At 34.1% G+C, this 14722-nt stretch overlaps 1 protein-coding gene across 1 annotated transcript; it reads right to left on the minus strand.

The window, feature by feature from the left end:
* Positions 1-1655: 1655 nt before the first annotated feature.
* On the minus strand, positions 1656-14416 carry LOC139973524 (uncharacterized). The gene is made up of 8 exons (XM_071980259.1): positions 14268-14416; positions 8214-8244; positions 7561-7733; positions 6316-6580; positions 5641-5843; positions 4978-5295; positions 3893-4154; positions 1656-2356 (listed from the first exon to the last, which is right to left on the minus strand). The coding sequence occupies exons 1-8, from the start codon at positions 14346-14348 to the stop codon at positions 2046-2048; spliced, it is 1644 nt and encodes a 547-aa protein (XP_071836360.1). The 5' UTR covers positions 14349-14416; the 3' UTR covers positions 1656-2045.
* Between the last annotated feature and the right edge of the window lie 306 nt (positions 14417-14722).

Genomic DNA, 14722 nt, shown 5'->3' on the forward strand with positions numbered 1-14722 from the left:
ATTGTCGAAACTACATGTTATTCAAGGCTAAAAGTTATTAACATTTATGGTTCTGAAATCTGTTTCCTTGATTTTGTCTCTTAGAACCTTTTATTTGTCAATGACATCTCACTCACAAACGGCGAATTGTTTCCTGTTTAACGACCATTTGTAGACTTTACGTGGTAGAAAAGGCTGAGCTTTTATAGTACAAGTACATTGGTTTCAAGGTATCCCAGTGAAGTTTTCATTCTTTTGATTGAAATGAGGAAATTTTGCTGATGTTATGAATTAACGCAAGGATAATTGGAATGCACTTGTTAAATTTGCTGAATTTGCTGAATGAGTGTGCTTAAACAGAACATATTATTAGCTGTCATTGACGATTCAATCTGAACGTTCTTGTTCTCTTTTAATATTTCAAATTTTACCGACCAACTCTTTAAATTAGATAACGTCATCAGTCGTCAGTTGCCACATGCAAAGGCGTAGAAAAATGCGGTTCAAGCATCATTAATTGAACCAGGGAGTTGTTATGGAACCAAGGCTCCAAATGTCAAGAAGCTCCCTTAGGGTTCGCTCTGCCATATTGAATCAACGAATCACAGCTGTTACTCATGTTTCTTCGTGTATATTTGAAAGATTGACAAAGTGTCTATACCTCATAGCTAGAGGCAAGGTGCCGAATGAAGTGAACAGCTGCAATTTCATATATGTTTCGTTCTCTCGTAGAGATTCTCAAAGCACAAAAGTCCATATAAGAAAGAGGAATTATGGACCCACTCTGGAATTTTCAGTAAAAGCCAGCATCTCAGAGCTCTCGTGATTGTAAAGAAGCTGTCGGATTTTCTTTCTTATTATGAACCCACTCTGGAATTTTCAATAAAAGCCTGCTTCTCAGAGCTCTCGTGTTTGTCAAGAAGCTGTTGAATTTTCTTTCTTTTCCGCATGTTGTGATATACTATAGCAAAAAGGTGTCTACTACAGTACATTCATTTACAATGCCACAAGAAACATACTCATTATCAGTGTGTATTGAATTCGACGGCACTTGTTACTATCGTTGATGGGATAAAGACAATTAGCTTGTTTTCTTTAGCATGGTCGCTTTAGTATCATGGGGCTTTTTAATATTCAGTTTATAGCACTGTATCGCAAACGTTATTAATGAGGGAAACGTTCAGAAGAACAAAATAACGTAAAATTTCAAACTCGAATACTGCATTAATATTTGCTCTGCTGTGGTTCCTCGAATCATGTTATAGGTTGTTATAAATTTTCCAAGACAGAATTTTGTTTTGTTTTGCAAAACCCGATGGTTGGCACCACACTCACACATTTCATGGAATTCGGTTCGCAATCCGCTAAACACGTGTGTGTTTAAATTCATAGCAACGATAAGGAATCGTACAATACTAGGGAAGAAAACAAAAAGGTAAAATCAAGCTTCACCAAAGATCTGAAATGTTGCAAATTAAATTTGGGAATGAGAATGTACGTAAATAATATAGCCTAATAAACAAGTAGTGCCCATATTTTTTTATGAGAACGGTATAGAGATGCTTATCGCAAGCGAAAAATATCTTCCAAAGGTCATTCATACCAGACAGGAACAACTGAAAACTTTAAAACATCATGTAGAGTACGTACACTCAAATAAAGACAGATCGAGACTCTTTTATTTGTATAAAGACAGATCGAGACTCCTTTATTTGTATCTACTTATATATTTTCGTTTTGGTAAGCGTACACAGAAGTTCGTGTTTTACATTAAAATGGTAAAGAAATGGAAGCAATATATGTATCTTTCCTATATGAACTTTCCTTTCACTTCCACTGTCTCTGTATAGACTGCAGAAAGTCCTATACTTTTGAATGTGTCCTCATTGTTGTTGTAATACTCAATAGTTCTCTGAATCAGATAACAAATGATATAGTCCAACGAAGTTGTTGTATCCATGACTGACGAGTAAATTGAAACTTAACATGGATGATTGATAAAGATATCTCAGGGTCCAGATTTTACGAAATTTCACAATCTAAATGTGTATGAGAGATATTGTTTGCTATCCAACTGGTCGTATCCTCATTTTTGTACCATCGATGCCGCAATCGTTCCCAGGAAGATTATACCAGAAGATTCCGCGGTAGTCGCTGTCTTGGTAGTCTCCGTTGAGGTTAGAAGCAGTGCAGTAGTAATAGTATCCACCGTAACTAAAGCGGTAGCAGCGGTTGTAATAATAATAATAAGAATAATAATAGCCATACCACCAGGCACCGCGATGCTTCTGTGCACAGTTGACACTACTCCAATGATCGTAGTCCCGATCGTGCGTGCTGAAAGGTTCATTGTTTCTGTATTTCATGGCGTCATAACCTGAAAGAATGGAAATGAGGACGTATATAATCAACATCGCATACAAAGGAACTGAAATACTCTAACAATAACAATGTTATGAGGTTAAACATTTTGAGGATTTTATTCCATAACCGTATTTAATCTAGTTTATATTTTAACAAGCTTGCAAGTATTCATAAATACATGCTTGTATGTTAATATGTGATTGTGTTTACGTGCGAAATGAAGCACGGTCATTTTTAGTGAGGGGGGGGGGGGTGAGATGAATGGATATGATTTATCGCCATGTCAGTTAGAAAATTCAACGCTTTAATTCTTTTTGTAAGCCAGGTTCGTAGATATAGGTTTTCAAATGTACTCAATTTATCCGATGTAAAAGAAATGTGCAATTAGGTTAATTTGTCTCAGGGATCATTGAAGGCAAATCTAAAGGAAAAACTGCATCTTTCAGGAAGTGTTTTTTTGCAACGAGATTATAACTACTCAACTGTGTATTAGTTTAAAACTTGTTCTCCGCCTCTGAGAGACACATTCACCAATTGAATGTCAAATCATATGCATGTCAATATCATCACTTCCATATGTGTGCTGTGCATTCATGAGGCACATTCAATTGAACTATGTAACTATTTGTTCATATTAATGATATCATAGTAAAGTGACTATATAAGGACATCATATGAACACCGCTGTGATTTAAATTTTTCTAAATATTAAAAATAAGTAACACACAAACAATTTAGAGAGGTGTAGTGGACGTGATCCCGCCAACAACGCAACTCTGTCGGTTATCGCGATGACACTGCAAGTGATATTTGGATAATAGTGTAATAAATAGAGCCCAGCTTTTGTGTCAAGGTTCAAATGTTTAAAGTGTTCTGAATTTCCATGTTACTCAGATTCGAGCAGTAACGGTCATCATTGTCTTTTCGATCAGCAAGCTATGCTCATTTGCATTGAACAGCATTGGGCCCAGTTTTTGTTATAATAATGATATATGTAATGACTGCATCTTCCAATTAGCGCGTAATGCCAAATGTGCAAGTGGTCTAAAATATATTAAACTTGATTGCAGCTCGGGAAAGTTAACCTTTGAAAATGATCATGATTAAGAAATTTCATCTTATCTACCGCCTGTATTTTGTAAGTAATTATGATAAGCATAGTTTTTTATTCTAGTTTTCTAGGAAATAGTGTTATCATAACATACTTGTTTTCCGTTCCCTTCACTGAGTTTAGCCACGATGTCGTGTGGGGTTTATTAATCATAATTAAATGTATTACACATGCAGTAGTTTTCGAGTAAAAATAAATTTTTTAAATGAAAATGGGTTACATATTACATGTTCATATTTGTTTTGTTTTTTTGTTTTTTGTAGTCTCTTAGCAAGATTCATTTTTCAAGCATCCTGTGAAGTTCTGTAGAGGTTATTATGCACCCAAACCATTATAAACTAACGTTATCAAACAAAAGCTTCATAAATTTGCAAAAAAACTTAAATAAAAACTAACGTTATCAAAGAAAAGCTTCATAAATTTGCAAAATACACCAACCTGCATTTCCTGTGTACGAGCCTATAGAGAGTCTATATTTATTACCCTCGTCTCCAATTCTGAATGTGGAGTAGCGGGCGTGGAACTGTGAACCAGCTGAATCTATCAGGTCAATCTGTAGTTGGTAGGTCTTCTGAGTTGTAAGGTCGTGAATCTTGTCGTTACCAAGCCAGTGATCCCCGCTTGGACTTCCAAACCCGTCCCTGTATGCATTCCAATCACGATAGAAGTTAACTGAACCAGACGTCCTTTTCTGGAGAATCTAGAAATATGTAAAGATATAAATATGATATAAAGTTAAATATCGTTCCAATGCTGTTTCCGTTCATTATTTTCTCGTACACTTTAATCTGAAATAGGGCAGATGTTTTATTTCTTCCAAAAACTGATGGATAGCAACGTACTCACACATTTCATGGAAGTTGGTTCGCAACTCGTTTTACCGGTAAACACGTGTTTTAAATACTTAGTAACGATAAGGAAATCGTATAATACTGTACGGAAGAAAACAAAAGGTAAATTGATGCATCGCCAAAGATCTGAAATGGCGCAATGAATGGGAATGTATTTATATAATATAGCCTAATATAATAGTGCCAATGCATCCTCCATCTGACAAACGTATATAGATGTTTATCGCAAGCATCCAATTTCTGCCAAAGATCGGTATTGCTCTTCAATTGCCTCAGACCCTTACTCATGTTTCGCTCACAAAGACAACCAGGCCAACCGTGAAAGTTATTGACGTTACCGTTGTGTTTATATACTGATATTCGTTCTTAGAAGTTGTTCAATGGACAATTCATTGGACATCTCGCGTCCAACAAACACACTCAGCACAACAAAACTCTCAAATTTGTTATGTGAAATCCTCTTTCCTGTGAGTGTTGAAATTAACTTGATATTCAACGTCAGACATACTGAAGATCAATCGACTCGATATATCGACAAACTTGCCCTGTTTAATTGAGAAGAAGCTTTATAGTTCCTTTCTTACATTTAGACATGCACTGCCCGTGGGTCCACATGCAACTCGACCAAGACGGTCAGAAGTTATCCCTCTCTTGAGGAATGTAAAGACTTACCGTCCATCCTCCTCCGTTCGTTGACATCTCACAGTAGACCTGGAAGCCAGAATCCTCCCTGCCAGTAGGATAGATGGTATAAACCCCGTCGGTACGGATCCCTGTATTGTATATCTCGTAGCAATCCTTCCGGGGTTCGTTCCGAATACACGTTACCCCATCTCCTTCATACCTATCGTTGCAAATACATCTTCTCACACCGTCTCTCTCCTGACACGTCGCATTGTCACTACACCGGTAGTCATCTTCATAACTCAGCCGATTGTCGCTGCAGTTTACACGGGAAGTACAGTCAGAATTGACAAATGTTTCACCGTCCTGTCATGGAAAACAGACCTTTCAATTTCAGTTTATCAAAAACCATTTGCTGACTCACTTTTCACTAATGAATTTAAGTCAAATTACCATAACCAGTGTTTTTTCACGTATTGCTCATGCATGAATATTTCATAAAATACTCTATGCAAACAGTAACCTGAAAGATTTAGCGAAGAAGGAACATGAAAGTGAGTAAGCATGTGGAAATGAGGAATTGTCTTGTACTGCAACATCTTCCGTACCATGATTAGCTTATGGAAGAAGTTGACCAAATCAGCGTTTACTTTTGGAGCAGGTTGAATGAGCAAAAAAGGCAACAAACTTCTCACTGATCCATTGACTTACATTAAGCACACTTCCCTTTTCTTGTAAAAAGCATCCACACTGACTTTGAGGTATGCAGTTCTCTCCTTGTATCATATAATCGTTTGGACAGATGCACCTTTCTGATTCCATAGATGCTGAATTAATACACGTATCGGGTTCGGTACATCGTCTCTCGCATGTGCTATTAGAAAATATCGTATTCGATGGACACGGATCTGGGTCTGGATATGGGTAAAGGTAAATGAAGACATAATCTTTTAATTAACTTGGGAGTTATGACTTCTTTGACACATTGAAATTAGTAAATGGTCCAGAAATAAAGTCGCAATTGCTTCCGATATACCCTTTCTCACCTACAGGACAGACAGGAATGTTTGGGTGGGGGGATTGAAACGGTTAACAGTATATATAAGGTACGCAACACTACTTGACAACAAGGAAATTGTTGTATTTCTTTTATTACATTAAGGATAATAGTTCTATTCAAATTTTGGTGCTCCCAATTTTTTCTCTCTTCTTGGGTAATAAATAAATGTTTCAATAATTCTACTAGAAACTCTAAAAGTAACATTTAGGAATTTAAGAGAAACTTGACAGGTACCCACATTCTCGTCTATTAACATAGCTTTTACGTAGTAAGGAAATAAGATGAAAATCTATCTTCGCTGAGAAATGTAAACACAGAACAGTTACCTGCATTGCCACCTTCCTCTCCAAGACTTTGAATAGAGTATTGGCTCCATTCATCAACGATACGAAAATCGTCGTAGGTCACGTGATACGAGTGCCCTGCAGCATCCGTAAAGTCAATACGAAGTTGATATTTCTTTTGATTAGTTAGGTGAGCGATTTTTTCATTTCCTAACCAAAATTCACTTCCCAGAAATCCAAAACCGTTCTTGTATTCGTTCCAATTCCGATTAAAGTTGATGAATCCATCCGTCCGTCGCTGTATTACCTGTCGTAAATAAAACAGAATGAAGATAGGCCTATGTTTATTTCTTGCACAATGAAGATGTTTTTTGTTTTTTTGGTGGCTGGAACTGGTTTTTAGCAAAATTGCTCAAATTTTCTGAATATTTAAGTGAAAACCACATCCTCATAGGATGTTTCATTGCAACGCGTAGAATTTGATTTTTTTTCTCCAAGTTTCCATGATAAGTTGCCGATCCATCTGGCAACAGCAGAATGGGTGATGGATATCATAAAAGCACTTCAGCTGAAAAAATTATTTATGGTCTTTTAATAAATTTTTAATCATTTATTCACAGATAAAAATAATATTTCTACAAAAAAGATATATTTTGATAAAAATTCTTAGTACTGAGAAATTTGACAAACTAAGTTAATATTATAAATTTATCAGGTTCCAAGAATTAATCAACAAGGAAATTATGATAACATAAGTAAATCTTTTGAAGAACATCTGCCCAGATGACATCACAGATCTCATACTGTGATCTAACTTCCTGGAGTAGCTGAAGGTTTAGCCAGCCAAAAATAGGTAACATTCAATCAACAATACCTCATGTTACAGGCAAGAAATTGAGGTGAGATTTTCAACTAGCAGGGTGAAACACTTTCTCTTCAATATAACTATCACATTGTTTATTCACCAGTAAATAAATTTAACTGCCAAGTTAGTAAAAAAGTTGACTCGAGTCGTCCACACTACGTTACTCAATATTTAGTTTCATCATGCGTAAATTTTGATATTTGAAGAAAAACTTTTTTTTTACTTATGAAATTTTAATGCTGCCTCTTGAAGTTCAATCAAACTTGGTCCTCCTATTGTTCGAATACGAACCCAAACAAAACTTCATTAATAAAGTTCCTGGTTGTTTGGGGTCTTCCGTTGGTCAATTTTATTGACTAGTCCAGTATTATATTTTGAATTTTTGAAACTATTTATAAGCTTAGCTAACGTTATCAACTTACCGTCCATCCATCACTGCCTGAGTCGTTATCACAGTACACTTCGAACGGCTCTGGGAAACCAGCAGGTTTGATTTTGTAAACACCAGATGCATTTTGGGTATTTGAACAGGTACTGAGGATTTCTTGGCAATCTTTCGGGTTCTCGGTTGATTGAAATAGAAAGTAAGATAAACCTATAACAGAAAATAATGGAAGAGAGCAGCATTAACTTTATCTAAGGAAGGATCATTTAATTGATTGACTTATTTTTTGTATTTAGTCCTAATTTCATGTAGTTCATTCCCTTCACCAAAACGAGTGCCCGGTTAGCATACACGCCGATTACTCAGATCCAATGATACCATCTCAACGACCTTTCAAACCACCGAGAAAGCTGTCTGTCAATGAATAACATGTCTACTTAACTCCTGCTTCCTCCCTCCTCTCTCTTCCATCCTCCATCCTCCCTCAACAATTTGTATACAAATTTAGAACCATTTGATTTTGCTTTTTTATATTAAAGTTTATTCTTACGGAAACACCTTCATTAATGAACAAACGTGCAAATGATTTCAAATACGAATAATATCACCTGGAATCGTAAAGGGGTTGTGAATGTTTTAAGCTAAAGTGTAAGAAATTATACATATAGTCAATAACAAAAGGTAACTTACTCGATGATCGATTAGTGACGTCAGCAGAAGCCTGCATGGTAAGACAAATAACGTATAGACTGATCTTTTATATCCTTAATGCACATAAATATTAATGAATTGTTGGAGTTTAATAAACGGTTCAATATTAAAATAATCATGTTGTTACGTTTCCTTTCACTTTATTAAATATGAAAGCATTAATTCTGTGACGAACTCCAATTATAAAGTGCGTAACATTGTCATTATTACTGAAATTATCGCAAATTATAAATACATAATCTAAACAAGGCAATAGTATTTACGGAAAAAACTAACGTACAGCAGGTCGGTGTAAACCACATTTTCTGGAACAAAGGATCGTTTTTGTTTCTTTAAAGAAGCATATTAGGCAAAGTGACCAGTCGTCCCAAAGGTCAAATTTTTCTCGTTATCAGATTCAGATATCCACAGAACAACAACAACTGCCAAAACCCATTTTTGTTTGGCTCTCTCTCTCTATTTCCTTGTCGGTATATGATATTTGTTTTTCGTAGGAAAAAAATGATATTTTTGACCAGCAAATACTACGATTGCTTTTTGTTTTCTTTCCCCAGACAATGTTGTAATTGGCTTCTTTTTAATTTATTTTTTTCGTTTCGATTTCGTGATGTATAATGCATGGCCTTACACGAAAATATCCGCCGTGATGCGAGTCGACAATCACCGCTATATAGTTTTGTATTTCCCCTGTCACTCATTTTGTTATCATATTTTTGTTTTCGCAAGAAACATTTTCATTCTGTTTTCAAAATTACCAGTGCAGTTCCTCACCACAGTCTCCCAAATAAATAAGGCAAAATGTCAATAACTTTCGACAGGAAAACGTAATAAAATTAAATAGACATTCTTGGCAGAAGGTCCTATATTTACCGATGCTTTAAAAAACGTCGATAGCAATGAACAAAGACTTTGTAGGATTTAACAACAGATGCTCAATCCCTGTGTTCTGGAAACGGTTATTATGAATTTCATAAGATCGCGTGCATTTAACTCAGTATACCTTTGTCTGGTATCTTGATATAAAATGGAGATACTGTTTCGTAGTTACGAACGGAATCAACGCTGAGTCGTTCGGACAAGTTCTTTGCATAGAGAAATATCGTTCTGGCAAGTATATACATGTGCACATTAATTATTTATATATTTATTAAACTAATGATTTAACCTTTTCACCAAATTCCGATATTTCCTGCGAGCATGAAATGAAGTTATACCGATAATTTGAACTCATTAGCTCATTAGCTACTGATGTGTAGTTTCAGTAACGTTAAAAATCTGTTTTGTATGTCCAGAAACAAGCGGTATCGATCTAAAATTGCAAGCGTGTTAACCACAACCTATACGTTTACCATTTTGTTTGGGAAATTTCTTAGAATATAACTCGACTCAATGACCACTGACGTGTAGTTTTACGTAAGGTTAAAAATCTGCTATATCGTTAAAAAAAGTAAAACTGTATCAATCTACAATAAACATAAACAGGAAGATAGTTAACCCCAACTCTTACCATCACGTTTACAACAAGCTTACGTTTCCCATGTACTAGTAAAGTTCTTAGAACACAATGGTATGACATTATATTCGACATACATTTGAGTTGCATGGTAACATACATACGCCTTCCTTTACTTTTAGACAATTTCTCTGTGACTGTACGAGCAATTTTTGTTAGTGGGATGACAGAGATCCTTTGGTTTAACACAAGGATGTGTAAGTTAATTGGTGACCAAAAGGCCGAGGTAAAAGATTATGGTGATATTTTGTATTTTAACAACATATGTTTGTCGTGGCATAACCTCATCTTTGCAAAGCTATTATGGTTGTCAGCTTTATCATTTTGTTGAAACAGAAAACTTGGCACGTGAATCATAATACTAAAATTATATAAAGGTGTGTGTATGACCAGTTTGAATCATTCAAAATACTATTTTAAAGATAGTAAAGTATAATATGAATGAATTTGGTGTATAATGCACTAATTCGACAATTTTCCTTCATCTGCATATTACTTATATCTTTATTATAAAATGGTCTAATGCGTCTTTCGCGTTGCCAGTAATATTTTAAAGCTTGAGAATCTTGACACATAACCCACATGAAGTTTACAGTGTTAGGATAAAGTAATATCATGTTTTTCTAACAACGCAAAATGTTATTACAAAAGGTTATCCTGAATATAACAAAGAAATATCGTTCTTAATTTCGATAAAATGATAGATTAATTTCATCAATCTATTTCTCAAAATTTTGAGCATCATCGTTATGCATCCAATTTAACATAATTTAGGTTTTGAATTTGAAACATAGAATCGGTTGGATCAAAGCAGTAAGCCTATAACGGTAACATGGGCTGTTGCCTTTTTCTTATTTTAAATCCCGTCTATAGTTTTGCTACAAATGGTTCCTTTCGTATAATGCAGCTTCGAAAATACTCTGAAGTAAACTATAATCCTGCCTTACACTCTCCTTACTGACATGAACTCATGTTTCTATATGTTATAAACACACATATTTTATTGTTTAATAAATATGTTAAAAATATAAATCTGTCAATAAAGAGCATATTACCCCTTTCTATTCACATCTACATAATACAGCGAAAACAGCGAAAACAGAAATAGAAATGGAGTACATTTTTCAGCCACCAAATTTGTGAAACAAACTAATAAATTGTTACTGTTAAATGAAATCATTCGCGCTTCTTGCGCTTCACTTCTAACCTATAGTTTCTTGAGATCTCCCTATCCTAGTTAAAAGGAATAATATAAAATGAGTAGGCGCAGGCATGCTACTTTGAGTGTAAATTATCAAAACGGACTATCATTTGTGAAAACGTTTGTTAAAAATACCGAAGTTCGTAATGCGGAATCGCTTTCAACTGTACACTGGAGAACACAATTGAATAAATGTCGTAGAAACAGGCTGTCACGAAATCAGCGACGTTTACACCGTGTTAGGTTTGATCTTTCTCACCGTAAATATGAAATAAACATTGCATTTGCAGTTAAAAACCAATCGCTTTTGGAGCAACAATGCTTCCGTCCAAGCTTATCAAAATTTAAATTGAGAAGAAAACATATTTAGCATGTTTTTCATAGAATCAATACTTTTGTTTATCGGAGGAAGAAGATTCAAACAGTTAACGCTGTCAGAATAAGCTTCAAGAAGTAATTGTTTAAAGTACAAATATAAGGAGACAATTCACGGGATATTAAATGGGAACGCTGTTAAATATTTTTCAATTTAGTTTCCTATACAAAGTGGTCGAATGTTCAAATAACACTTTGAGATTCAAAAGCGATTCAAATTCTACGTCTCGCAACGTAAATTGCCCAAGTAAGTAGGACGATATCTTTTGTTGTCAATATAGTGTATAAGAACTGTAAAAAAGATATATATATATATATATGTTTTTTAATATTACGACTAACATAGATGAAAAAAAGCTTCTTTGGTATATACACTGACAAAGTCTACAATTTTCTCAAGGATTCTTTAGCAATTCGTTTTTTTCATTGTATAAATTATATCACGTCTACAGAATTTTTCAAGGAGTAGGCTACCAACTTGAAAGTATTCAAACTGATGAATTATTTGACACGTTTAACGTTTCCATATTTTTGTAAGGAAAAAGGGTATCGACAAATCGTCAAATTGTGAACTTGTTCAAAGTCATTTCCATTAAAATAAGTTGTTGAATCTGAGACGCTCCTAATCAGGGATCCAAATACATGGACTTTAATATCTATAGACTTACCGACAGGGATGACAAGAAAAAATCAATAATTTGAGTCTTAATCATCTAAGTATATTTTCAAATGACAAACTGGGATTATCCTATCTGAAAAAAAATATTTCCTGTAATAGGAAATCATCACTCGACAGAATGAGCAAATTTTAATGATGAACATCGTCATTTAGTGCATTTCATAGATCAACTTTAGGTTCAAACTTTTAAAAATCAAGTCTGCTAAGCAAGCTACATTTTCTTATATCAATGAAAAATGATCATTATACGAAGTAATATCTGTATATATCGAGCTTGGTTTAGTCGTTCAAAATAGACTAGAAAAAAACTTCAAACAAATATGTTTTAATTAGTTTAATACGTTACAGTAAAAGTACTTGCTAATTGTTTCTTCTTTCATTTGTTAGACAAGAAATATATCAAACTAAGTCTCGACTTGTGAAGATATAACACTTGTTATAGATGAAGAAGATCTTATAGAAAACATTTGCGTTGTAGTTTATAGGTAATTTTTTTTTTTTATTCTTTTTTAGGACCGGTCGAGTAAAGAATTATGAACACGAATCATTACGAAAACTTCAACAATATGAAGACAAGAAAGTTCATTACAAAGACATTTTTAACTGAATAATTTGAGTCTTAATCATCTAAGTATATATCAAAAAGACAAACTACGGTGATCCTAGTTGTAAAATCCTTACTGTCAAAGAAATCACCACTCGACAGAGAGGGCAACTTTTAATGATGAACATCGTTATTTAGTGCATTTCATAGATTAACTTTAGGTTCAAACTTTTAAAACTCACGTTTACTAAGCAAGCTTCATATTCTTATATCATTGAAAAATGATCATTATATGAAGTAATATCTGTGTATATCGAGCTTGATTTAATGGTTCAAAATAGACAAGTAAAAAACTTTAAAGAAATATGTTTCAACTAGTTCAATACGTTACATCAAAAGTACTTGCTCATTTGTTTTCATCTTTCATATGTTAGACAAGAAATATATCTAAGTCGCGACTTGTGAAGATATAACACTTGTTAATAGATGACTAAAGTCTTATAACGTACATTTGCGTTGTAGTTTAAAGTTTACACTCCGTTTTTTTTTTTTTAGGACAGGTCGAGTTAAGAATTATGAACACGAATCATTACGAAAAATTCAACAATATGAAGACAATTAAGTTCTTTACAAGGACATTTCTTAGCTGAATAATTTGAGTCTTAATCATCTAAGTATATATCAAAAAGACAAGCTGTGGTTATCCTAGCTGTAAAATCTTTACTTTAAACTTTGAGGAAATCATCACTCGACAGGATGGCAAATTTTGGTGATGAACATTATTATTTTTTTAGTGCATTACATAGATCCAGTTTAGGTTCAAACTTTTAAAAATCACGTCTGCTAAGCGAGCTACATTTCTTATAATGAAAAATATTGAAATATAAATATTATACAAAATCATATCTGTGTATATTGAGCTTGATTTAAATTAGACTAAAAAAATCTTTAAAAATTTTGTTTTAACTAGTTTAATACGTTACATCAAAAGTCCTTGCTCATTTTTTCTTTTTCATTTGTTAGACAAGAAATATATAGAAGTCGCGACTTTTGAAGATATAACACTTTATAAAATATGAAGTAAGTCCTATAAAATACATGTGCGTTGTAGTTTAAAGTTTTATTTTTTATTTTGTAGGATAAGTCGAGTAACGAATTATGAAAACGAAACATTACGTTCAACTATCGTCCACATATGTATAAAAATATATATATATGTATTTTTTTTGGGGGGGGGGGGTCCTGTTGACGTATTAAAATTACATGAATAATATATTTAAAACAGCGTTGATTTTGCTAACTCGGTGTAGGAAAATAGCAGTGCAGCCTTCATCGGACTGTTTCGTAAAATAACTATTTCACTTAACTGATGGTTAACCTACATCACCTATTAAAACAACTTTTGTATTTCCAATTTTTATCTTTTGATAATTGGAAAGCTGAGATGTCAAATATTCGTAAACATGATCGTGAAATTATTGAATACCTTCCCCAAAAGTTGTAAACTGTATTTTGGTATCAGTTACATGGAAAATACAACTTGGTGTTACAAACATTGCAGTGATAATAAATACACAGTGTTATTTTTAATTTTGAAAGAAGACCAAAAATGAACTTTTATGTGAAAAAGTAACGGAGTTGTTAATTGTTTGCATGCAACCTGCAGTCCTCAGCCTACAGACATTTCACCCAACTAGTCCATAAAAAATTAAGAAACTTACCGTTATTGATGCAAGGACATTCCATCCCATCAACAATGTGAAAAAGTTGACGCAGAAAAGTTGCCTTCTTTGGTTCCCCATCTTGCGAGCCCTGTGCTTTGCGAATGATAACTGAGATTATCTTCATGAATGACTAAAGTGACCATCAAGTACGGTTCGCCGTTTCGCTTCAAAATGCGGAAATTCTCGAAAAGTACCGAAGACGCTTGTTGAAACTTTGAAAGTTCTTTATCGTATTACATGACGTTTGCGACTAGTGGACCATACCATCTTGACAAGTCCCTTCTAGTCTTCCGTTAGAATGTATGTAAATAGAAGCTACGAAATGTCTTGGAGTGACATGATTGGGTGTGACAGCGTTCTAATGCGCAAGTCTGCAAGCGGCTGATGTAATTTTAAACGAGGAAGTAAATGAAGATGTTCGCATTTTCAGTCGAGATTAAACAATTATGCAC

This window comes from Apostichopus japonicus, chromosome 9, assembly GCF_037975245.1.
Source record: "Apostichopus japonicus isolate 1M-3 chromosome 9, ASM3797524v1, whole genome shotgun sequence".
Lineage (NCBI taxonomy): Eukaryota > Metazoa > Echinodermata > Holothuroidea > Aspidochirotida > Stichopodidae > Apostichopus > Apostichopus japonicus.

Coding starts and splice junctions, on each gene's coding strand:
- LOC139973524 (XM_071980259.1), bottom strand. CDS start 14,348: ATGGGGAACCAAAGAAGGCAACTTTTCTGCGTCAACTTTTTCACATTG. Junction 8,245..14,267: donor ATGTCCTTGCATCAATAACG/GTAAGTTTCTTA, acceptor CTTACCATGCAG/GCTTCTGCTGACGTCACTAA. Junction 5,844..6,315: donor AGAGGAAGGTGGCAATGCAG/GTAACTGTTCTG, acceptor ACCCATATCCAG/ACCCAGATCCGTGTCCATCG.